This window comes from Hirundo rustica, chromosome 20 (genome assembly GCF_015227805.2).
Source record: "Hirundo rustica isolate bHirRus1 chromosome 20, bHirRus1.pri.v3, whole genome shotgun sequence".
NCBI classification, from domain to species: Eukaryota; Metazoa; Chordata; class Aves; order Passeriformes; family Hirundinidae; genus Hirundo; species Hirundo rustica.
This window is the reverse complement of record NC_053469.1, coordinates 9,353,209-9,379,243: the sequence shown is the minus strand read 5'-3', so window position 1 is coordinate 9,379,243 and position 26,035 is coordinate 9,353,209. Positions and strand designations below refer to the sequence as shown.

The 26,035-nt window shown below is 52.2% G+C and overlaps 2 protein-coding genes across 2 annotated transcripts; one reads left to right on the top strand and one right to left on the bottom strand.

Moving 5' to 3' along the window:
- Positions 1-1,111: 1,111 nt before the first annotated feature.
- On the top strand, positions 1,112-15,610 carry CIMIP2A (ciliary microtubule inner protein 2A). The gene is made up of 6 exons (XM_040083608.1): positions 1,112-1,167; positions 4,508-4,677; positions 8,608-8,934; positions 11,769-11,863; positions 13,755-13,872; positions 15,522-15,610. The coding sequence occupies exons 1-6, from the start codon at positions 1,112-1,114 to the stop codon at positions 15,608-15,610; spliced, it is 855 nt and encodes a 284-aa protein (XP_039939542.1).
- On the bottom strand, positions 15,601-17,764 carry TUBB4B (tubulin beta 4B class IVb). Its single transcript, XM_040083072.2, has 4 exons — positions 17,605-17,764; positions 17,410-17,518; positions 17,223-17,333; positions 15,601-16,807 (listed from the first exon to the last, which is right to left on the bottom strand). The coding sequence occupies exons 1-4, from the start codon at positions 17,659-17,661 to the stop codon at positions 15,747-15,749; spliced, it is 1,338 nt and encodes a 445-aa protein (XP_039939006.1). The 5' UTR covers positions 17,662-17,764; the 3' UTR covers positions 15,601-15,746.
- Between the last annotated feature and the right edge of the window lie 8,271 nt (positions 17,765-26,035).

Here is a 26,035-nt window from a genome sequence, read left to right as displayed (position 1 = left end):
CACCTGCTTAACTAGCAGTGTGACTGCAGCTCCAATTGCAATTCCGGTCAGCTGGGAGGGGAATTCAGGGAGAAAGAAGTTAATGATTTTCAACTTCAGAAGTTACTACATACTTTTTGAAGGGCTGAAGAACACTCAGCAGTGTGGTGTCTAAAAGTCAAGCACGTTCATTAACACTTCATTTTAATTCAAACATCTCATATGCAAGAAGTTTAAACTGCATCAGTGACCAGTCCGAAGATCACATGGAAAGCATTCCATGTTGTTCTTCCCAAAGATCTGTGAGCTGATCAACTCAAAGCACAGGAGGAGCATGGAGGGACAGGACAAGGGGAAATGGCCTCAAGATGAAGGAGGGCAGGGCTGGATGGGAGATTGGGCAGGAATTGTTCCCTGGCAGGGTGGGCAGGGCCTGGCACAGGGTGCCCAGAGCAGCTGTGGCTGCCCCTGGATCCCTGGCAGTGCCCAAGGCCAGGCTGGACACTGGGGCTGGGAGCAGCCTGGGGCAGTGGGAGGTGTCCCTGACATGGCAGGGGTGGGACAAGGTGACTTTTATGGTTCCTTCCAACCCAAAGGGCTGATCCTGGGCTGTTCAGTAAACAGGAGCCCCAGCTCTGGGCAGGGAGAAACGCAGCAGCTGCAAGGCTGTGTGATGTTGGGGATGGGGACACATCCTTTATCCTGCAGGAAGCAGGCAGTGAAGGATCATCCCACGCTGAAGCAGCGAGGAGCAGGCACAGCAGGGGTGGCTGAGCTCCACTGCAGCCCAGAGCATCCCTGAGCCTGGAGCTGTCCCTGATGGCAGCAGGACACGGCCTGGGGCCAGGCACAGCCAGGCTCTCGGGGTGCTGCGGTGGGATGGGGACCATGGACACGTGTTTGTGCCCGCTGCTCACCGGGAGCGCCTGGCACCGCTGTCTGCGGGGCTGGGAGAGCCCTGTGCTCCTCCAAAACTTCCCTGTGGGGAAGGAAAGAGCCGTGTCCAGGAGAATCTGAGGGGGTTTGTGCTGCAGGTGGAACCTGCTGGGGGCTGACATCACAGAGGCTCCCCTGGTGACTGCGCTGAGCTGTGCCTCCTTCCCCCCTCCCCACCACGAGATGTAACCACACCATGGCAGCCTTCAAGGGAAACGACATCTTCCCTCAAAACCCCTACCACATTCCTGGGTAAGTTCATCCAAAACATCCATTTCCAATGCAAATGGCTCTGACTGGGATCAGGAGGATTTGTGGCTCAGGATGTTCTTGGGGTTTTTTTAAAGACACTATTCAATATTCCATATAACCGTGCTCTGAAGGAGACAGAGCTCCAGGAGAAACAGCACCTTACAGAAGGGCAGAGCTGCAGATCGTGCCATAGCACACGGAGAGCAAAGCCAAAATGGTTCTTTGCCCCCCTTTTCCCCCATTTCTTTTAAGCTGCCAAATGTCACCAGGGCTACTGTGCAGGGTTTGGCTTCCAAACTGTCTTAACATTTGCATCAAGGATTTTTGGAAGTCTCCTTTGGCTAAATGGTTGTACAGATTGACCCTCTGGTCACTGGGCTGGAGCCCTGTCCTGCTGCTGGGTCAGGGACGGGGAACTCCTGTGATCTACTCCGTAAATAGTTGGATTTCTTTCCAAAGCTCTTTGTGACACTCCCCTCTAAGGGCTTGGACAGAAGAAACCCTGGCTATGAGGCAGTGAGTTACAGGGGAGAAGGTAAGATATGGATGGGAGGAACGAGGGATTTGCTGTGAATTCAGACGTTGTGTGTGGGGTCCTGTGGTGAGACCCGGTCTGGGGAGGGCTGGGTGCCTCCAAGGGAAATCAGGTGCTGTGGGTACGAAATCCCTGGGATTAGCCCAGGCTGTGGTGAGCCCTGGCACAGGGAATGCCAGCCACGGGCTGTGGTGCAGGGCAGGTCTGGGGGGGCAGATCCCCATCCACAGGGAGAGCCCGGAGCACATTTCCTCAAGGCTGCTCCTGCAGGGATGACCCAATCAGCCCTTCCCCTTGCAGTGACCAGCAGGATCTTCCATTACTGATCTCTGCACCTCCCCACTTACATAAGCGCTGAGGCTGGGGGGTTTTAACTCATTTTTGCATTGCTGTGACCATCTGCTGTGGCATTCCATGTGCGCCATCAAAGCTGTGCTGGCAGCGGCTTGGGAAAGACAGGGGACAGCAAAGGAGGGAGCTGTGGCTGGAATTACAGCCCCAAAAGCCTCCACACCTTCCCTTGGTCAGCCCTGCCTGCCTGCAGGAGCAGCTCCAATCCCCGGTACGGACACAGCAGCTGGGGCTGCTCCCCTCGGGAGCTGCTTTCACCTCTGGAGGCAGGAGGGGGAAGCAAATCCTGCTGCTGCTGGTGCTGTGCAGGCTCGGGGCACCCCCTGAGCCCCCGTGGGTGCGGAGGGTGCTGCTTTGCCTCTGCTTTGGGTGCTGAGGGTGAGGAGGAGCTGCCTGAAGGCCATCGCCAGCACTGGAGTGTCACAGCAGGAGGGTTTGTGTCCGGGATGTCCCCAGGTGTCCCACGTGCTGCACCTGCCTGTGCCAGGCATCACCAGCACCAGAGCACCTTGTTGTCACTCAGGCCAGGCAGTGGTCACAGCAGGAGTTTGAAAAGGCGCCACAGCGCTCAGGTGTGCTGGGAAGCCTGAACCCAACGAGTGGGCTGGCTTGGGAGGGTCTGGGTGGGCAGGGAGGGGCTCAGTCCATGAATCCTGGGCACAGCCTGGCTCTGCACAGCTGGGAACGCTTCGGACACGAGCGAGGACGGGCCCAGGGCCAAGGCTTTGCTGGCCACCAGGGAGGCAGAGCAGCTTTGGGTGGCAGCCTGGGAGTGGTGATGGAGGAGATAGAGCTGAGCAAGGGAAGGGTGAGATGGGCTCAGTTCTCACTGCTCCCCAGCCCGAGCCCCCAAACAGGGATCCCCAAAAGGGGGATCATCAACACCCCAGCACAGGGGCACAAAGAGCCCTGCTGGGGCTGAGCCCTTCCCCAGGCTTTTACCAGCAGCTCTTGTAACTCCCTCCGTGGCAGATCCCTCCTTGTGCACCCAGAGTGACTCGCTTGGGTGCCCTCGTGTTTCACCGCAGGGGAACGGAGCCCTTTCTCAGCCCAGCCATTATTTTGTCCGTGACCAAAATCCCTCCCAGCCATCCTGTCATTATTTGGGCTGTGTCATTTGTGCCCTTGCTCAGTTTTATCATCTGTGTTGCAAGACTCATTGAGAATCCCCGGGGATGAGCCACAGAGCTGCCAGGGAGGAATCCTGCACGCAGCGTGGGGAAACCTGCCAAGAGTAAATGCACAGCTCTGCTCGCTGTTGTTTAAACCATTTGGAAGGGAAAGTACTTACTCATCATCTTATGATCCTCATGCATCATCTGGCTTTATCCTGGATCCACGCTGGGCTCATTGATGGAACATTTCTGGCTGTCCGTTGCAATTGGCTGCTCTACCTTTCTCCAGTGCTGGAATAGCATCACCATTAGGAAATCTGAGACTGGAACAGCTCGAGTTTCTCATGGTGACTCGGAGCAGAGCCAGAGCTCCAGCACCTGCCCTGCCCTCGGCCACCAAGTCACAGCGTGCATCCCAGGGACTGGGCAGTGGAGAGATCCCATAAAACCAGAGCTGTGTTTGTTCCTGGGACTGGTCACCTTCCCTGTGCCCCCCTGTGCCAGGCACTGCCTGGGTGGGTCATCAGCCCGGGCCCACTGCCCTCTGTGAGCAGAGAGAGGAGGGTGCAAGTGAGGAATCATTCTGATTTTGGAGTGTCAATACTGAACAGAAGACACTGGGAATTTCTCAGTTACTCACGGTGTGTCAAAGCAGAGAGGCCTGCAGAGTTTGAACTGGAAATGGTATTAATTTACTGAGGGATGGTGGATGTTGGTGCTGCCAAAGCCACTGTGGCCCAGGCTGTGCTGGGAGTGTTCACATCCACAGGTGCTGCTCCCTGACCTCATCCCGTGTTTCTGCACAAACCAAAGGCCTGTGCCTGTACATGCCTGTGCACTGGTGAGCCAGTTTTCGTGCTGCCAGAGGAGAACATGCGTGTGAAGCACAGCCACTCCCTCCTGGCCTCCTGTGTAACCACACGTGTGGTCTCAGTTCTCCTCTGGTGCTGCTGCTCCACCCGGGCTCATCCCATCCATCACCTTCCTGGGCTCCTGGACAGGGCCTTTCCAGGGGACAAACGCTCTGCAGCAGATTTGCACTGCCAGAGGGCAGGGATGGATGGGAGATTGGGCAGGAATTGTTCCCTGGGAGGGTGGGCAGGGCCTGGCACAGGGTGCCCAGAGCAGCTGTGGCTGCCCCTGGATCCCTGGCAGTGCCCAAGACCAGGCTGGACACTGGGGCTGGGAGCAGCCTGGGATAGTGGGAGGTGTCCCTGCCATGGCAGGGGTGGCACTGGATGGGTTTTAAGGTCCCTTCCAGCCCAAACCAGTCTGGGATTCCATGATTACATCTCCCAGTGCCATCTCAGTGACGGCTCCTTTTTGCTCTTCTCCTCAGCTACGGGGGCTACGTTCCTCAGTTCACCTTCAGGTTTGGGGACACCTACGGCAGAACCACCCACAGGTTGCTGCTAGATCCCACCATCAGTAAGAGCTCTCGCTCCCTGCTGGCACCACTGGACAACCAGGAAAACCTCCTTGAGCTCCATTACCACATCGATCATCCAGGTAAGCAAATGGACCCTGCTAATGAGCACAGCGTTAATTACCAGCAGTGGGGTCTGTGCCCACCTGCTCTTGGTTGGCTGCTGGATGAAATGGGACATTTTCCTTGGAGCAATCTCAGCTCTGGTGTAGGAGCACTGGCACCTGGAGAGCAGCAGAGCGAGGAGTTGGAGCTCTTGGCCTCAGCTCCTGAGGATGGAGATTCTCATGTTGTGGAGAGGAGAGTTTCAGTTCCCAGGTTATCTTTAGTAGATGAAGATTAGTGATTTTATGGTGTATCATTAACTCACTCCCCAATTCTTCCAGAATCTCTGTTGTGGTTTAACCCTGGCTGGCAACTAAACCCCACACAGCTGCCTGCTCACAAATCCTAAACATGGCCTGTGTTAGCTGCTACAAAGAAAATTTCCTCTATCCCAGTCAAACCCAGCACAATTCCACAGGCTAAAATCCCTAAATTTCTGGGGAAGTTCTGCTTCTCCTACCTCACCTGCCTGATGCAGAGCTTGCTCTGCTCTGAGCTCTGACAGCTTGGCAGTGATTCTGCTCCTTGCTGCTCCTCCTCGGCTCAGCAGAAGGGCTCCTGCGCTTTCCCTTTCCTCCTTTCCCTCTTTTCCCTTTCCCACTTTGCCAACAGGCCCCATCTCCTCCACCAAACACTGGGACAGGCTCATGTGCACTTCCAACACTGGAGTGCCATCCTTTGGGGACACATCTGCCATCCTTTGGGGACACATTTGCTATCCTTTGGGGACACATTTGCTATCCTTTGGGGACACGTCTGCCCTCCTTTGGGGACACATTTGCCATCCCTTGGGGACACGTCTGCCATCCTTTGGGGACACATTTGCTATCCTTTGGGGACACATCTGCCATCCTTTGGGGACACGTCTGCTCTCCTTTGGGGACACGTCTGCTCTCCTTTGGGGACACGTCTGCCATCCTTTGGGGACACATTTGCCATCCTTTGGGGACACGTCTGCCATCCTTTGGGGACACATTTGCCATCCCTTGGGGACACATCTGCCATCCTTTGGGGACACGCTTGCCATCCCTTGGGGACCTGTCTGCCATCCTTTGGGGACACGTCTGCCATCCCTTGGGGACACATCTGCCCTCCTTTGGGGACACGTCTGCCATCCCTTGGGGACACATCTGCCATCCTTTGGGGACACATCTGCCATCCTTTGGGGACACGTCTGCCATCCTTTGGGGACACGCTTGCCATCCCTTGGGGACACATCTGCTCTCCTTTGGGGACACATCTGCCATCCCTTGGGGACACATTTGCTCTCCTTTGGGGACACGTCTGCCCTCCTTTGGGGACACATTTGCTCTCCTTTGGGGACACGTTTGCTGTCCTTTGGGGACATATCTGCCATGTCCCGTCCCGTGGCTGAGCCGTGGCTGTTGTGGATGCCCTGGGCAGTGGGAGTGAGTTTTCTCCAGGCTGAACACAGGAATAATGTGCCCCTGTGGGATGTGGGTCTTTATTTCCCTGGGGATGGCCACACCAGAGTGTTGCTTTCTCATCTCTCTCACTGGGAATTTGTGCTGTGCAGCTTCTTGCAAACTCGTGGCCTCTCTGCTCCTCTTGGCCCTGTTTTCCAGGATCCTCCACTACACAGGTGGTGTTTACAGGCTTCATTCCTGGAGATTTGAATTTGCATCTCCTTGGTCTAAAATACAGCTTGGACAGACCCAACTAACCAGTTGGACCGAGTTGCTCTCTCATTTTTCTGGTTCTCTCCTCGTTGCCAATGCCAGCGCTCGTGTTTGCAGTTCGTTAGTGAGGTCCTGAGGAACCACCCCTGGCTGTGCTGAGAAGGTCACCAACAGCTCCTGCTGTCCACCTGGCCCTGTGCAATCCCTCAGACCCTGCCAGGTGCTGCCTGGTGTCCTTCTGGGTGTTTTATATGATGGTGATCAAAGAGTTCATGGCAGGGTCGGGCCTGTGATTGCCTTTAGCAAACTCAGTCTCAAGATTTTTTCTCAAAGTTTGGCTTTGATGAAGTCTCATTGATGGGCACCAAGTACTATGCTAATTTCTATCAGTTGAATCGTTTGTTTTCCTGCTGGAAGTGAAATCAGGCTCTGCTGTTGGGGATCTTTTCCTTCTGGTGACCAGGGAGTGGCTGGAGCTCTGTCAGGAGAGTTTAGGTTGGAGATCAGGGAAAGGTTCTTCCCCCAGAGGGTGCTGGGCACTGCCCAGGCTCCCCAGGGAATGGGCACGGCCCCGAGGCTGCCAGAGCTCCAGGAGCCTTTGGACAGCGCTGCCAGGGATGCCCAGGGTGGGGTTGGTGGGGGTCTGTGCAGGGACAGGAGTGGCACTCACTGATCCCTGTGGGTCCCTTCCAGCTCAGGAGGTTCTGTGGTTCCATGAGATCAGCCAGGGATGTGCTGAATTATCCATCATCCATGCTGGCACTGGTTGTGGCACAGGCCAAGTGTGCAGGCAGCTGCTCCCCAGGAACCTGACCTGAAAATGTGGATATTTACTCAAATCAAAAGCACTGTGCTCTCCTGGTTTTTCACTTCATGCCTCACCGTGCAGCCTTTTGAATCAATCAGTTTGCAAACCCCAGGCTCATGAAAAAGGAGCTCACACGGATTTCTCAAGTACAGAACAACATAAGTTTCCTTTTCTTTTGGTTTGTGGGAGAAATTAGATTCAACATTCTTATTAATAATGAAGTAAAAAATAAACCTGCCTTAAAATTTGCACATTGGGTTGAAAAATCATTTTAATCAACGATTTTTTCTTTATTTTGGTGCCAGCCTGGACACTTGATAATTCAGTTGCATAGAGCATATTATATACATTTCACAAAGTTGTATACAGGATATATACACATTATTATGTACTTACGGGCAGACTGCACAGCTAAATACCCACCAAAAGTTTATACTTGTGCAGAGAAGGTTTTGCTGATTTCTGCAGATTTGCAGAAATCATGGGATCATTCAGCTTGGAGAAACCCTCTAAGACTGAGTCCAACACTAATCCAGCGCTGCAGATGAACAGAGTGTCTGCAGATGGAGCCTCTGCTGGAACACGGTGCCTCATTCCCCGGACTCAGCCCTGGGATGCAGATGTGCTCCCAAGGGGAGCTCAGAGGAAGGCTGTAATGACCTGGGAAAAAAAAAAAAAAATGACCTCTGAGCACAGAAATGGCAGGAATTTGGTTTGTTTGAAAAAGACGAGGCTGACATAGTAACAGTTTTTCAGTAAGGAAAAGGTGGAGGAGTGATCCTCCTCTGGAACTGCAGAGGAGGGGGGAAATGGATTTCACTGCTGGCACAGAGCAAGAGAAAGTGCCTGAGCCAGGGGGTCACAGGGGCTGGGGCACCTGGGGAGCCAGGTCATGGGGGATTTTTAAGGGGAAATCAGGCAAGATTTGCCAAGCTCAGCTGTTCCTGCAGAATCTCAAATCACAGGGCTCTGTCCCTCCTTCACAGTGAAGATATTTAGCATTTGCTGGATATAAGGTAATTTTTTTGCCAGCCAGTGTTACAGCAGATCCTTTCCTTGATGAGCGGCAACGGTGCCAGAGCAAGAATTCCTTGGAGGGGGCTGTGTTTGGGGTGGGCTGGCACAGCCACATGGAGTTAGGATTGAACGCTTTTTCCCCCTTTATTACTTTTTAACTTGCCTGGTGATATTTTACCATTTAGGTGACAGCTGGAATAAATGTTACTTAACTGGGATTTGTGCCGGTTTTCTGTGCAGGCTGCTTCATTGGCGGGGCTGAGGACACAGCCACGGCACGTGCATGGAGCAGATCCTTGTGGTCTCTCCAAACTCGAGCTATTCTGATTCTACACCGTTGACCTCCAGGCTCCTCCCCATCCCCCGGAGGGGCATGGGGCTAACAGGAATCCCTCACCCCCTTTGGGCCATGCCTACCCCCTAACTCAGTGTCTGTCCTTCAGGATATGTCACCTACCAGCCCATCGAAAGCCCTCCTGAAGTACCCCTGGGGCCACAGCCTGTCAGCACGCCGGCGCTGGAGGAGCCCATGATGACCCACATGGACCCCAGGCACTGGCAGTGCCCCCCTGGCACGCCTGTGCCCGGTGTCCAGCAGAGCTGGCTGCCCCAGGAGCCCATGATGACCCCCACGGACCCCAGGCACTGGCAGTGCTCCCCAGACACGGCTGTGTCCGGTGTCCGGAAGGTCTGGGTGCCCCCGGAGCCGCTGGCCCTGCACCCCGCCGCCGAGGAGATGGAGAGGGAGGTGGCCGAGCCCCCCCTGGCCGGTGTGCTGGGAAAACTGCCCGGAACGTGCAGCTGTGGAGGGAGCAGAACGGTGAGCGGCCCTGGGTGGGGGCGTGGGGCTGCTGGGTGTGGGGAGAGAATCTCACACCCGTGCGAGTGCCAAGGGCACAAAGAGTTCGTGTAGAGAAAGCTCACACACACAAATGTTTCCAGCAGCAGCAAATCTACTCCAGCTTCAGGAGATGGTTTTGGTCATTAATTATGCTTAATTTCTCAATTGGGTGGGTTTGGCTTCAACCCCAGTCCCTAAAGTTGTGTTATGCTGTGCTGGGCAGCCAGGTTCGGGGTTCTTTAGGGTGTCCTTGGAGCCCTGATGCTGCCTTCCTCTTCCTCCTCCTCCCAAAAAGAGAGCACCCTTGGTTGGGTTTCTGACCCTGTATCTGCCCCCACCTGAATTTCCCACCATCGTTACCTCTCCTCTGAACACCGATGCTGGGATTTGCCTGGGGAGCTGGGGACTGCTGGCACAGCACAGCCAAATATCTCTCCAGACCTACATGTTTTATGGTTTTGTTAGTTTTTTAAAAAAAATTATTATATTTATTGTTTTTTTAAAAAAAAACTTCTATTTCATCCAGAGCCAGCCTTTGTCACATTCCTTCAGCCATGGCTCTGCAAATCCTCTGAAGGCAGGGATTAGAGGTTTGACGCAGGGAGTCAAAAGCTGGCTTGGATGTAAATCCCAAGAAGGGGCATTCCTGCTCCTTGCCCTCAGAAACAGATTTGCACAGGAGCTCAGTGCCCAAAGCTCCCCTTGCTCTCCATGGGGATTTTGCAAACCCCTTCTAGGTCTGCTACTTGCTCTTCTCGTAATTTGACTTTCCCAGAAAGGGTTGGGGTCGCTCTTAGTGCAAAGATGGGAAGAACTGGAAATGGCAGTTGCCATTCCCAGGTCCTGGCAGTGATTTAAGCAGTGGAGCCGAGGGAAGGAGAGGGTTTTACTGGTGCTTTATTTTATTTTATTTCATTTCATTTCATTTCTCTTTTTATTTTCAGCAGCTGGAAACAGGAGGTGTGGCCCTGCCGGGAGGGGCAACAGCAGATCACACATTGCCAGTGCTGCCTGTCCCAAATGCCATCCAACAGAAAGTCACTATAGGTAAAACACAGGGAGGGCACCTGCAGCACCGGGCCACTTCTGAGGAAATTATGTGGAATTTCGCTTTCTCCTCCATGGGGAAACCTCATGGCATTACCCAGGGGCTCCAGCTTGTTTGGGATGGACAATATCCCTGCTGCTCTCCCTGCAAGGGCGTTTCTTTGGGATGCTGTCACCCTGTGGATGTCACCCTGTGCCCATGGGCAGTGGAAGGGATTCAGGAACCACCTCGGGGCCGAGCTCCAGGGGGTGAGGAGAGCTGGTCCTTGGGCTCTGCCCCACCCTGCTGGGGAGATCATTCATCTCCTAGAAATCAGATGTTTTCCTGAATCACCGAGTCCGCACACAGGGCACCATCATGAAGGCATAAACTCGGTCCTACCCGGGGTGTTCTGTAACTCCTTGCTGTGGGAGAACATTCCTGTGCAGCAGGAGAGCTGTGGTGGGCGAGGGGCTGAGCTCCCCCCTCGAGGATCCGACTGCAGGGATCCTTCACTCTGGAGAGTGAATGTGTGAGTGCAGGGATCCTTCACTCTGTGGAGAGTGAATGTGTGAGTGCAGGGATCCTTCACTCTGTGGAGAGTGAATGTGTGAGTGCAGGGATCCTTCACTCTGGAGAGTGAATGTGTGAGTGCAGGGATCCTTCACTCTGGAGAGTGAATGTGTGAGTGCAGGGATCCTTCACTCTGGAGAGTGAATGTGTGAGTGCAGGGATCCTTCACTCTGTGAAGAGTGAATGTGTGAGTGCAGGGATCCTTCACTCTGTGGAGAGTGAATGTGTGAGTGCAGGGATCCTTCACTCTGGAGAGTGAATGTGTGAGTGCAGGGATCCTTCACTCTGGAGAGTGAATGTGTGAGTGCAGGGATCCTTCACTCTGGAGAGTGAATGTGTGAGTGCAGGGATCCTTCACTCTGTGGAGAGTGAATGTGTGAGTGCAGGGATCCTTCACTCGGCACTGGATCACGGGAATGTGTGAGTGCAGGGATCCTTCACTCTGTGGAGAGTGAATGTGTGAGTGCAGGGATCCTTCACTCGGCACTGGATCACGGGAATGTGTGAGTGCAGGGATCCTTCACTCTGCACTGGATCACAGGAATGTGTGAGTGCAGGGATCCTTCACTTGGCACTGGATCACGGGAGTACAGGGATCACAATATTTCAGTTAAAATGAGAGAGCACCCATGCTTTAGGGTGCAGAGTACAAAGTTCTCTCTCCAAAGCATTCCTTTGGAAAGAGGGAGTTTGGGCTGCTTTTAGGTTCTGCCTCGCTCGGTTTTATGTAGTTTTAGACTTTATAAATTTTCTGCTGTGGGAATTTGTTGGATGGGCAGAGCAGATGAGGGAAAAAGGTTGGACATCCCGTTGTTAGCCCCTGGATGTGTAATAAATTGGGAGAAAACATGAAAGAGCTGTAGATGTTAAAAAAAAAAAAAAGACTAAGATAATGAAATGGTTTTTCCATACATCATGCAGACCAACAAAAATCAGCCTAGGTCATTGTGTTTTCTTTGGGAATCATAAGGAAAAAAGCCTCTTTCAGAGAAGACACCTCACGTGTAAGAGTTAATTTTACAATTTGAACAGATTAATTTTTCCTTCCTATACTTTAAGGTTTTATATTCATCCCGGGCTTCTCCACTCTCAGAGCGGTTGATCTTGAAATGATCATCGTATGTTCTCAAGCAGAAAATGTTCTCTTTTGCCTCCACCCAAAGGGTACGCTGGATTCATCCCCTGCATCACCGACACCGTGGGCATGACCTTCATCCCGTCTGTGAACAAAGCCATGAAGGAATTCGACCGACGCCAGGTAGATTATAGATTATTATTATTATAAAGTATTGAAATAAGAATCTGCATAATGCTGATCTACCTGAATTTTCAGTAATAGGATTAGAACTGGGGTGCAAGTACGAGCAAAATCAAACTCTGTTAGGTGACATTGAAAAAAACACCAGCAATTAAATTCTGTAACTTGTTTCCTTGGGACATTAAGGGAGGGTGAATGAGTTCATAAAAGGATTAAGGAAATCTGTTGAGGGCTGGGTCAAGAGTGGCTGTTAAAAATGTTGCTCTGGGTGCAGAAATACAGGATGCAACTATCTGCACTTCCCTTACGGAATACATCTTCTCTGTCTGGTTGGCAGTGCTGGTGCCTTCCTGTGATATCTCTTCTAATTGGTTGTAAGGCTTTTTCCTTTCCCAACTCAATTTGTCTTAAAGGAATCTCGACCTTCTTTCTCCTCCTTTTGGAAATGATGTACAAATATCCCCCCCTGAAAAACTCTTGTCCCCTTGCTGTAAGAGCTCCCATACAATGCCACATAAACCTCCGGCATGGGAAAACGAGATCCCTCCCGCAGCAGTTGATAGTTCGCGTTCAGAGCTCCACGTCCCTCCCTCCCCCCGGATGGCGTGAGGTCCTTGGATGCAGCGAGATCCCCGGGACCTCGCTGGTCCAGCGCCTCGAACGCAGGCTGAGACATCCCAGCCCCTCCTGCTCCCCGGGACACACTGCGAGCCTTCATCCCCGACCATATGGGGCTGATGTAGGAAAACCGCCCAAGACTGAGGATCCCCAGCTCGGAGAAATGAGTCAGCGGGGAGAGCAGCAGGGCAGCGCTGTGCTTTGGATGAAATTATTTCCCGGCGCTGGCATCCATCTCCTTCCCTGCTGCCGTGATTGGGAACGGAAACGGAGCAATGAGAACACAACCCGGGCGTTTCTCCCTGAGTGTGCTGTTAGCCGAGGCTGTCTGTCCCTGGTGCCTGCGGCCGCCTCTGCCGTGCCGTGAATCAGCCCGGGACGTGTCCGTGCGCCGCGCATTCGGCGCAGCCCGGGCTGGCGGCGGCGGAGGAGCGGACGCGCTGCGCGGAGAATCACACCACGTTTCTAGCTAAGATGGCTTCTGACTTCAAGCCACTAATCTCCTGCCCTAAATCTTTGTTGGAGAGATGTGCCATGGATCACCGCTCACTTGCCTGCAGCAGGCACAGCAAAAATCCCCTGGAGGAGCCGCAGCCCGGGCTCCATCCCGGGCACAAAGGGCTCCTGGCCCCGCGGTGTGCTGGGCTCCCTGACCCACATCCCCTCCGCATCCCAAGCACGGCTCCGGGGACACCTCTGGGGTTCTGCAGAGCTGTGACACGCAGCTGTGACACCCACCCTGCTGCCCAGCCCCTCAGAGGGCAGGAGATGATTCACACGTTTTCCTTTAGTTAATGCTCCCGAAGCCTTCCTGTTCCTCCTGGCCTGGGAATTCCAGGCTGTTCCGGTTGATGGGACTCATGGGAACACAAAGGGGGTCAACCCCAAACACAGCCACAGCACAGGAGCAGGGACAGCAGAGCAGGAGCATGAAGCCTTTGGGATTTGGGGATGATCCCCAAAGGAATAAGTCTGTGCAGCCCGGTCTGCAGGGATCCCAAGGGCAGCACCTGGGCCATGCTGCGGGCATGGGGGATGAGCTGCCAGGGACTGCTGCCAACACCTGCCAGGAGAAAAATTTATGGAGTGGAAAAAGGGACAATGCAACGTAGCTCTTAATTAGAAGAAAGCAGGACTGGAAAGAGAATTGCTTTATGTTGGCTTAAATATTTTATATAATGCAGAGTCAAAGCACATGACTTTGGTAAAAATAGTATGTTTTAAAATAAATCGTTCCATGTTGTTGTGGGGTTTTTTTCATTTTGTTTTCCAGCTTTTGGAGAGAAATCCACCTTATACGTTGGGCACGAGATTCCCCCTGACACACTGGCCAGACACCAAAATTTACAGCCGTGCTGGACTCATCCCTGCCTACGCAGGCCATGTACCACGTAAGTTCATCAGCTGAGTGAAAATGAAAGTCACTAACACTAATTACTGGGTTAAATAGCGCTATTACTGGCTAGAGCGGCATAGAAGTGAACAGTCACTGAGATTCCAGTTCCACAGAGGTAGCAGGGTTTTTTCTGGTGTGTGCAGAGGTGCTGGAACCCTGCCATGCTCTGGCTGCAGGAGAGCCCAGCATTCCCACTGCCAGCCTCTCCCAGGCTTCACATTTCCAGCCACCAGCCCCCGCCAAGAGGGAGGCTCAGTGACATCCCACCTGTCACGTATCAGGAAAGGGATGTGTTCTAAAAAGCTTGAAGTCTGATAAAAAGGAAAAGATAGATGGTATGAAGGGGTTGAGAAAGCACAAAAAGCATAGTGAAATGTGTTTGCCATCAGGACAGGTCCCTGCCTGAGCCCTGTGACGTCTTGGGTTGCCTAAAAGGAGGAGAGGTCTGGAGGAATTCTGTGTGTAAGGGGAAGGTGTGTCCATGCACCTGAAAGCATAAATGTACCAGGCTAAAAAATCTCAACAAATCAGCAACATTGCTGTGTTCGGTCACAGCTCAGAAATGGGGGTGGGAAATCACAGAGCTCAGCTGGGAGGAACTGAACTCATTGCTTTGTCCTTGCTGCAGTGCAGAGGGGGAAAATGGGAGAAGATATAAAACATGGCAGGATTGAAAGCAGAGGGGGAAAACAACTCTCCTGGCAGGGCTGGGCTGTGGCTGATGGGGATGTTGAGCCCAGAGCAGAATGTTGAGTGCAGGTCTGACACTGGGCCCTGTTCCTGCAGACATTCCCACTTCCCTGCCTCTGGAGCCACCAGTCAGCACGGTTTTAACTGCTCCAACCAGTCCAGCTCTGGGTGGAGAAAATTAATTAAGGCAGAAAACCTTTAAACAAAAGCAGTTATAATTTAGAATGCTGAACAGAATTTCCCCAGCAGGAAAGGAGCCTGCTCCCTTCTGTCCCTTCGGTGACAGCTTTGTCACTTGAAATGACACCAAACATACAAACTGGTTCCACTATAAAAACCTGCTGTTAATACAGAGCTCTAATGAGACAAACCAGCATCAGACACTGGGCAGGTGTTCAGCTCACCGCAAAAGCAGAGGCTGCACCAACACCTGGTTATCAAAACCTCTACTGTGATTTTTGAAATCATTGCAGGACTGTGATGGGACAGCTTTGGTGTCACTTGTCACAGCTGTGCCCAGCACCCTTGGGCCAGGCCAGGGCTCCCTGCTGGGTTTGTAGTGCTGAGGAGCTGCAGTGGAGCAGCTCAGCTGCTGCAGAACACCCAGTGCTGGGTGGCAGCTCTGTGGCACCATTTTGTGCCCAGGCAGCTCAAACCTCCTGTGGCCCCTGGCTCAGCTCCTGCCAGGCCAGGCTGCAGTGGGGCACAGGCAGGTAGCTAAATTTAGATACAGCCTGGAGTTAATTCCACCCTCCCTGCTAAATGTGCCCCCCTCCAGCAGTACCTGATTGTAAGAGAACACCAGGCAATTTCTTCAATCCCCACACGGGCAGGAGCAGGACTGCCACCGTGCCAGTGACACAAGAGGTGTCACCTGGCAGAGGGCAGGAGAGAAGGGTGGTTGCCATGGACAAGGTGACGGTGCTGGTGCCAAGCCCACTTTTTCTCTTCCAGACCTGCAGGACATCTGCGGGCTCACTTACGGGAACGGCACGCGGGAATCGTACCGGTGCGAACAGAGGAGACGGGGACGTGCACTGTGAAAACTGCTTTAATGGTGCCTGTACAGCATTGGGCGTGACTCGGAAACAGCAATAATAACACAACACAAACAGAACTTTTGAATGAGAGAGTTCATACAACTTTAAACAAAATTTACAGGTGTTCAACTGCATAGCTTTACTCTGCCTCCTCCTCGGCCTCCTCCTCAAACTCCCCCTCCTCCTCAGCTGTGGCATCCTGGTACTGCTGGTACTCGGACACCAGGTCGTTCATGTTGCTCTCAGCCTCTGTGAACTCCATCTCATCCATGCCCTCACCTGTGTACCAGTGCAGGAAGGCCTTTCTGCGGAACATCGCAGTGAACTGCTCAGAAATGCGTTTGAACAGCTCCTGGATGGCCGTGCTGTTGCCAATGAAGGTGGCGGACATTTTGAGGCCGCGAGGTGGAATGTCACAGACTGCCGTCTTAACGTTATTAGGGATCCACTCAACAAAATAGCTGCTATTTTTGTTCTGAACGTTTAGCATCTGCTCATCCACCTCTTTCATGGACATGCGGCCCCTAAAGACGGCGGCCACGGTCAGATAGCGGCCGTGACGAGGGTCACACGCCGCCATCATGTTCTTGGCATCGAACATCTGCTGGGTGAGCTCTGGCACGGTTAAAGCCCGGTACTGCTGGCTCCCACGGCTCGTGAGTGGGGCAAAACCGGGCATGAAAAAGTGCAGACGTGGGAAGGGAACCATGTTCACTGCCAGCTTCCGCAGGTCAGCGTTGAGCTGGCCCGGGAACCGCAGGCAGGTGGTGACACCGCTCATGGTGGCAGACACGAGGTGGTTCAGATCACCATAGGTGGGGGTCGTTAACTTCAGTGTTCTGAAGCAAATGTCGTACAGCGCCTCGTTATCGATACAGTACGTCTCGTCCGTGTTCTCCACCAGCTGGTGCACCGACAGCGTGGCGTTGTAGGGCTCTACTACAGTATCTGACACTTTAGGGGAGGGCACCACACTGAAAGTATTCATAATTCGGTCTGGGTACTCCTCACGGATTTTGCTGATGAGAAGGGTACCCATGCCAGAGCCTGTGCCACCACCCAGGGAATGAGTAAGCTGAAAGCCCTGGAGACAATCACAGCTTTCTGCCTCCTTTCTTACAACATCTAACACAGAATCGACTAATTCGGCACCTTCCGTATAATGGCCCTTTGCCCAGTTGTTTCCTGCTCCGCTCTGACCTGGAAAAGAGCCATTTTCGTATTAGATTACGGTCATTGCTTCCTGCTTATTGCTTGCAAGCAAAGCTTAAGAGCCATCAAGCTCCATGAAAGCTTTCATCTTATCGAGCGCAGGCAGGGCTGTGGTTTCACACAGGCACCTCTGCAGTGGCTCGGCAGACACAGGCAAAACATTAATTATCAATGATACAGCAGCCACTCTATTTCTCCCTGTGGCACGCACGGAGGCGGTAACGAAGAATCTCAAGAGCAACGACCTCTGGTGTCGCCTCGGAGCTGCTCCCAGCCGCAATCCCGGTATTCCACGCCAGGATTAGCCCCGTCCGGGCCGGTGCCTCGGAGCATGTGCGGCGGGGCAGCCCCGCAGTGCCCTGCCCGCCCCACCCCGCGGCTCCTCCCGCCCCCGCGCACTCACCGAACACGAAGTTGTCTGGCCTGAATATCTGCCCGAAGGGCCCGGAGCGCACCGAGTCCATGGTGCCGGGCTCCAGGTCCACCAGCACGGCGCGGGGCACGTACTTGCCGCCTGCAATACAGGGAGAGCCGTGACCACCGCGCCGGGGGGGCCGGGGGGAGCCTGGGGGGGCGGGTCCGGGCCCTACCTGTGGCCTCGTTGTAGTAGACATTGATGCGCTCCAGCTGCAGGTCGCTGTCCCCGTGGTAGGTGCCGGTGGGGTCGATACCATGCTCGTCGCTGATCACTTCCCAGAACTGCCAAAGAGAAGCGCGTCAGCGACGGCCGCGCTGGACCGGGCGCGCTCCCCTCCTGCCCCCGCGCCCTCTTTCCCCGCCCGGACCTTGGCTCCGATCTGGTTCCCGCACTGCCCGGCCTGCAGGTGCACGATCTCCCTCATGATGGCGGCGGTTCCAAGCGCTCCTTACCACCCCAGCTTTCCCCCAACCGACTCTGACTGCGTGAAGCAACCGCCAGCCCTTATATAGCAGCGGAATGCGCGCGCAGCCGCCTTTTCCCCGCCCAGGCTTCCACTCGCAGTAACGATTGGGTGCTTATAGCGAGGCTCTACAAATGAGAAAATCTGATTGGCCAGGTCGCTGTCACTCAAGCCGACAGCTTCTGTTCGCCCCGCCCGCCTGTCTGTTGGCTTTACGGTTAGGCGACCGGGAGCCACGAGTGCCCGCCCCAGCTCGCTCACGGCGTTCCCGATTGGCTCAATTGAATGATTGATGTCGAAGCTGATTGGCTGCCGGCCCTGGGGGATGAGCTAACGGCGTTTGATTGGCGGAGAACGAAGCGCCCTGGTAACCGTCGCAGTGACTCCGCAGCGGGCTCTGGGCGGTGGCCGCCGCAGCCGCCCATTCACGGACCCGAGTGCGCGCTTAGCGCAGCGGAGGCGGCGGCTCCTCCTCACTGCGGGACAGGGCGGGATCCCCGCGGGTCCCCAGCGCTTTCCCCCCCCCACCCCTCGCCTCTTCCTCCAGGCAGCTCTCCCTGCCTCCTTCCTTCCCTGCCCGTCCCTCCATCCCGCTCCAGCGGGCGCCGCAGCGCCGCGGCGGGTGGGGGCAGGACCCCGCGTGCGCACGCGCGGGCTGCAGCGACGTTCCAGCAGTTTCTGGCGCGCGGCCCCGCCCGAGGGTGGCGGGGCCGCGCGCGCGGGTGTTGTCATGGCGACAACATGGAAGGGGCTGGGGCGGGCGGTGCGAGCGGAGTGTGAGGGCTTGGGAGGCTGAGAGGGGCTCTGGGGGCTCAGGGAGCCTGGCTCCTGTGAGGGCTTGGGCGGTCCTAAAGGCTCAGGGGGTCTGGCAGCTGTGAGAAGACTGTGGGGGCTCAAGGATGTGTGAGGGCTTGGGGGTGCTGTAAGGGGCTGTGGGGACATGGGGGGCTGTGAAGGCCCATGGGGGCTCTGGCAGCTGTGAAGGGAGTGTGGAGGTTCCGGAGGTCCGGCTGCTGTGAGGGCTTAGGGCTGCTGTGAGCCTTGCAGTGGCAGCTCTGTAGAGGCCCATGTGTTGTGAGGGGAAGGCCCCAGTGAGGGGCTCCCTCCTGTGAGGGGGTCTGAGGTAGATGTTGCTCAGCAAGGCTTCCCCACATGAACACCTCCATCGTGGGCTGTGTGTGGGTGCTACAGACCTGTCAAGAGGCAGCCAGGCACCCCATGCTGGATAAATAACACCCTCGCCTTTCCTTGTCGCTTATTCTACCTCCCAGCTTTGTGAGCACATTCTTGCCCAGACAGTGCATCCATTGGTCGCAGTTTTATTAAGCATATTTGATTATTGTTTCAGCAGAATCTTTTTATGGTTGTATATTGTATATATATTGTTGTATATTGTGATGCTAGCTGGGTCTACAAGTCCCAGCACCTCTTCTTCTTTCTTACTGTAGCAAAAACTTGAAAGAGGCTCCTAATGGAGCTCCCAAGGCAGGGAGTCTTATCCTGCTGCCTTGCTGTGGGGTGGGCTGAGGCAAACGCAGCCATGACCTCAATTCTGCTGACAGAGGCCAGCTCTGTGCGACACACAAACAGCTTGTACACATCCTGGAATCTGTGCCTGGATAACAATAATCCAATCCTATGGCTGGGTCAGGTGAGGAGGTGGCGGGGTATAGAAGCCCTGTGAGGGCTTTAGCTGGAGGTTGAATGGCCTCTGGTAGTCGGCTGAATATAAAGATGATCAATATTTCTGGCATGTAAACAGCATATTCCTGCAGAGGTGCTGGAAGGAGTCCAGGAGCACTTGGAGCAGCCCCAGAGAGCCTGGGAGGAGCCCCAGAGCATCAGGAGTGACCTGAGAGGGTCCTGGGAAAGGCCTGTGTCAGGCTGCCAGGTGTCTGGGGAGACACACACGGCTCATCCTGCACATCCGCAGCCAGGATGCAGGAGATTTATGCAGTTCCCTTTGAGATAGCTGAGTAATGCAGAGGCATTAGGGTCCAGATTTATCCCACTAATTACAGGCATTGATTGAATAGCGTTCACACTGGAATCAGTGGAAAGGGATGGCTTGGCCCACTCCAGCTCAGAGCAGTCCTCTGACAACACGCTCTGTTCTCTGTGATGGTGTTTGAAGTGACCAGTTCCAAAAACTGCAGCATCATTTAGGTACTGAAGGCAGCCAGGATGAATCTGGGGAAGACTTGCTCAAGATTTCACACAAGGCTGTGCTAATCAGTAAAGACAGCTTTCCCTGCAGGATGTGATGCCATCTCTTCAGAGTAATGTGCAGAAGGAATCCTGGCTTCTTTCTGGTTAAAACCAGGGAATGTAGAGTGTGTGGCCTGTGTTGTGCTGTCTGTGAAGATACATTCAGCATCAATTCTCATCAGGTGTGCTCAGCACAGCGTTCACAGGCACGTGTGCTCAGGAAACCCTGGAAAACCTGCCCTGAGATGGAGCAGGGGAGCCACTGCAGGGCTTGGGGGAGGTTTTCTGGCTGCTGTATTTAATGCGGATACAGGTTTGGTTTTTTTCTCAGCCAGGGCCAGAAAGCAAAGGCCTCTGCATTATTGCCATCCATGTCCTCACTGTGGGAGCAATCCCAAGCCTTTTTGCTTCCCACTGCCTCTACTCCAGCTTGCACTGCCTTTCATGTTTGGGAAGCTGCTCTGTAATGTGTGGAGTGAGCAATTGTTGCCACCCCCAGCATTCCCAGAGGGAATGTGAGAGTGGAAATGCTCTGCTGGGTTAAGGCTCCCGAACCTGTCTGCAGAACACCAGCGGGATCGCTCCCAGTGGAGCAGGGCTAGGACCCCAGGGAGGAGCTAAACTTTGCTCTCTGATTGAACTTCCAAAGGTTTCCCCAGGAGATTCAGCCACATGAATATCTAAGGAGGAGGCATTTCAAATTATTTGTGCCACATTAATTTTTGCTAATTCTAGCCCAGTCAGTATTTCTGTTCTTAGCTACATGCGCATCTACACGAAATGACAATTCTCTCTTAAATATTTTTCCATTTTTTAAATTGAGGTAAAATGCCAATACTTCTGAGATCTCTCTGAGAAGGAACATAGTCAGGAATCTCCATGGAGAGCTGCTGGAGCTGCCGACCATGTCAGCCCTGCTATTTCTAATGCTGTGGCAGGCCAGCATTAATTAGTGTGTGCCAGGAGGTGAGCTGGCAAGTGCCACGGCAGGTCTGTGCCAGAACGCTGGCGCACATGGAACATTCCTCCCAAGGCAAACCTCTGCATGGAATACTGAGTGTGAGGCAAATTCTGGGAGAAAACTGCACATTCCATGGTTCTGCCTGAGCCAAATGCTGGAGTGTATTTCTAATGGCCGTTGGTTTATGGTGGAGAGGCTGCAGCTTGCCAGAGTAGGGAATGCTGGAAAGCAGTTTGGGAGGGCAGGGAAAGGAACAGCTCTGAGTTTGCATGTTTGTGGCTCCCACATTGTGTTTTCATTGCAGACACCTGTCTTAGCTGCTATTTGATTACTTTGAAAGCTCTCCTCAAACTCTACTGTGAGTGACAAGCGAGGAGGTTTCACCCCATTTCGGTGCAGATCCCATCTGTAAGTGCTACACAAATTAATGCAGTAAGAGGGGTCCTACAAAACATTGGGACGGTGTTACGTGGCCAAAGACCCTGGGTATAACCCAAAGATAGACACAGGGAAGTTAAAACAAGTTGGAAATTGCATTTCTGTTTTGTTGAATTATGTATTAGAATTTGTTTTTAAACTTTTTATTGTAATTGTTTTGGTTTTGTAACTACCTGTATTGCTTTTGGCAACAGATTGCTTGGAAACAGATTTTCTGTAAACACAACTGGTTTGAACAGAGTGGGGAGGGACTTTTACTCTTGCATATTGCCTTCCCCTTTTGCTGAACCAGTTCTCTGTGTGTGTGTACAGAGCTGATCCCTCCCCTCAGCAGGCAGGCAGCAACTGTTGATTGTTGTTCCTCTCTTAGTGCTTAACCAGCGAGATTGCAGCCTGTGTGTCTGAAACAGGATCCAGTCAGAACTGACACTCTACCTGGGGCTGGCAGGAGCCCAGACAGAAATCACAGAACTAATTCTGTTTCTGTAGGTAAAAACCTGAATCCCTGAGTTAAGGGAGGGACACTGGAGGATGAGTGTGGGTGGGAGCTGCCTCCAGAACCAGAGAGCTTTTGGTGTTGGGGTCATTCCAGGTTAATGGCAACACTGAACTGAGACGTGGGTATGTGCAGGTGTTTTCTCATTCTCGTCTGATTGTTACTCCTAAGGATAAACAGTCTTACTTTCCAGAAATTATTGCTCCTGTGATGTTGAAGTCATGGAGGTGAGAGGCTGCTGCCAGAGACCAGTGAGTGAGAGGTGCAGTTGTGGGATTCATGCCTAAGGGAAATCAGTTGAATGGGATCAAGCCACAGTCCACCCAGGCCAGTGTCTTGTCTCTAATGCTCTGCAGCAGGTACCAAAGAGGAACAGGGCAAACAGATGGATGTGGCAGGTGGTTCGGGCAATTCTTTAGCCGCAAGCAACTTTTTGTTTAATAGCTCCAATGGGTTATTACGAATTTATCTAATCACCTTTTGCAGCCATGTAAACTTTGGCATAAACAGCCTCCTGTCCTGATGAGTCCTGTGGTTTAACCATGATCTGTATGGAAGAAGAGCTCCTTCCATTTGGTTTGATGATTTCCACTGAGTAACTCCATGCACAAGGCTGTGAGTCCATCCCTTTGGAGCTTTCACTTCAGGACTGTTTAACATTTTCCATCATACTGTGAGACAAGGTAATGCTAAACCAGCTTTTACTGTATATAATGTTCAGCATTAACTGGTCATTTACGTCTCCTTCGTGTTTGAAACCTGTGAACTTTGACCTTTGCTCCCATGAAGGTTCCACAGCTCTGCTGCTGGTCCTTGTCCAGTGATAAGCCTCATAGCTGCTGCCTTCTTCCATGTGGAGGATTTGTTCCTCCTGAGACTTTCCACCAAGAAGTGGTGACTAATTCGGTCATGAGGTGCACATATGGTGACACCCCTGCTGTGAACAAAAATAAGCTTTCCTTCACACAAAAGTTGATTTTATCATTCCTCTGTCTCTCTCAAACGTCCTCTTCATTCCCAAGGCACTCCTCTTCCTGGTATGGATCATTCTTTCTCCCTCTTGTTTCCAAAAGAGCCTTCACCCATACTCCAGGCTAGTGCCTGTCTCTCTGCATAGAGGACTTCTTCCAATGCCATGGCCTCTTAAATCCCTGGTCAGAGTGTCTTTCACATCCCACACAGAGAATTTCCATACTGCAGTGTCTTTCCCCTGCATCCACAACACGTTCACAGAGAAGTCTCCTCGCTAATTGATGTCATTTGTGGTGGGAGAAGGCGCTGGCTGTGCCAGAGATTTCCTAAGGCTTTCCGAGGGGTGCTCTGCCAGCCTCCCTCTCGTGACTGATCCCTGGCATTGCACACTACTCCGGGGAGCAGCAGTTCCTGCTCTGTGTTTATCTGACTTGCACAGGGATCCGACAGCATCCGGCTGCAGGAGGGCTCTGAATATCTCACATGGAGGGACCGTGGTCACCTCAGTGTACAAGTACATAGTGATATCTGCACTTAGAAAACACCAGAACACTGCAACTTGCCTGGGTTTGATGGCGTTGTGAAAGGACTTTTATATAAGAAAGCTGTGGCAAAAATTGCAGGTTTTCTGATCCCAGTTCTTCTTCAGACCCGTTCTTCTTCAGTGTGTTCAGAATTAGCTCTTGAAGTAGGAGTGATAGTCCATGAGGTAGGATATAAACATCATATGGCTGCCTGCTTCTCTGGAAAGACACTCAGATACAGGATCAGAGGCAGGATAGAAGAACAACATGAAAATATACTGATACTAAATCCAGCCATCCGTAAAAGGCTTTCCTCTCATCCTCTGAATTTGCACCACAACTGGTTGTGGATTCCAAGGCCTCAACTTGGTTCTCTCCTACCACGGGGAGCCTGGATATGTCAGAATGGGAAGAAAGAAACAACTCAGGCCCTGTGGGTATTGCAGAGTGGAACTGTAGGGAACAAACTATTTTCCTCAATATTCATGGGAATTCCTTGGGACAACCCAGATGGGATGTACTGCTTGAGAATTCATGGTGCTTTGGGATGCCTAAATGACAGTTGAGTCCCAATAGCCAGGAGCGGGTCAGTCACCCTGTTGTGTGTCTGGAGCTAAAATAGAGAAAGTGCTTTCTGGTGTCAGGTTTTGTATCTAATACTTTTTATTTCCTTCTTACTGGTATTTGCTGAAAGCAGCAGAACTGCAGTTGCACATGAACAGACTTTATTATCTGCCAGAAGATCTCAGCCATAGTTCAGCCTGAGTGAGAAGTGAGGACCCTGAGTTATAAACATAAAGAATTTACGGACAGTTAGAAAATCCTCATTATTTATCATTTCCACAGCTGAATTGTATCCAAAGGCCTGCAAGCATCTTTGTTTCAGAGTGAGTTCATCTAGAATCTCCTTTTAAGTAAATTTCTGCTGTCCAGGCAATCTGGGGATTTATTCTGCAGACTTATTGTGGGGCTGACATGAACGAGCTGCTCTATAGAGAGCTGGGTGGAAGGAATATGTTACCAGTATTAGTCTCCTTTCTTCTCACAGGTTCCCCTATGCCTTTTTTTGTTACCAAAATACCAGTTTTAAAATCCCAGTCTATCTTATCAGCTAGTAAATACATTTAGAAATGTTTTTATCTGTCAGAAAAAGAAATGGTTGTAGGTCTTTGCATGGCAGAGCAGTGGTTCAGTGTCAGGGTGGCTCAAGGGGCAGGGATTTAATTCAGTGGCAGGTGTAAGGCAAAGGTGAAGTGTCAGGAGGCCATGCTGAGCTCATTGCCTAATTACTCACTTATTACCTGTGTGGAAGTTCTAAAGCTTCTAAACAGGAGCTTGGGGAAATTCTGTCTGATATCCTTTTCTCTTGGACCCTGTGATCTGTTCCAGTTCAAGAAGGTGCAATGATTGACAGGCCAGAGCACCTGGAGTCCAGGAGTTCCTGGCACCTCACTGGCTTGTTTTCATTTCTGACAGTGGTAGGATTCTTCCTTGGCAGGTTCCAAATCTCAGCCAGGAATCCCAGAGCTCTCCGCTATGCTGTGAGGTCACTGAGCCAGAGCTCTGTTAAAGGATGGCATTTCCAGGTGCAGGATGAATGATCTCAGGAATTTCCCTGGTATTGCTGACTTCATGATAACCTCTTTATTTTTTCTATGCCACCTTGCCTGGATGCCTCCTACCTTCTTCAGATGGTTTGAGCAAAGAACACATCAAAAGGTGTAGGCATGTCTCTCATCAACTAAATACCAGCAGTCAGGTTATCTGAAATCTTTTTCTTTCACTGGAAAGAAAGTGCCTTCAGGGATTCTCATTGTGTACCCCCAGAAGTACACAGCAAAACGGCTCTTGAGCAGAGGCAGCAGCAGCACCCCCATCCTGCTCACTGAAACACTGTGTGTTCACAATAACCCCCCTGCTTTGATCTCTTGCCAAGAACAACACAGACAGTCTATTAAAACATCTTTAATGACACGATATAATTAAAAATATCTAACGTGCAACTCAAAGAAATGAATATGAAGCTTAAGTCTGTTTCCACACCCCTCTAAACTTGACTGGCAGGTTCCAAACCTTCATTAATTGGCCTGAAAATGCATGAATACCCTAATATTATGGGGTGTGTGTGTGTCCTATATTATCAGTTGGGAGCACAAGGGATGAATAATCAGATTTAAAAGGATTTAGGTGCCATGGTAGCTTTAGAAATCTTGCAAGGCACATCACTGCATCTGCGAGCATTTACATTTCTGTTTAAAGTGGTCTGAAAAGCCTTGGAGACACTAGTCCCTGAGGCTCTTGACAGTCTGTGTGTTTTAAGTCTCTGAAGCAGTTGAGAAGTGAGCTCTAAATGCCTTAGTCAAAGGACAGTGTTTGTGAATCGATCCCTTTTTTTCACAGTAATACAGAATTTGTACAGCACCTCACCTTTCCGACGTGCAGAGCAGACCAGAGAGCTGGAATGACTGCCAGGTCCCAGGGGAATCCTGATTATTAGGTCATAAAGTAAGTCTGGTCATGGTCTAATAGGAAAGTGACAATTAGGAAAGCTTCTGTTCCTCAGTCTGCTCTGGTCTAAAGTACAGTGTCAGCTGAGACACTTCCAGAGTCAGCAGGAGAAGCAGGTCAGTGCAAATGAACAAACAGGTGAACCTCAGCCCAGCATGAGCTCAGCTTTAGCAAATATAAAATTAAATGTGTTAATTTGAGTCCTTGCTAAAGAGTTTAAATTGGCAA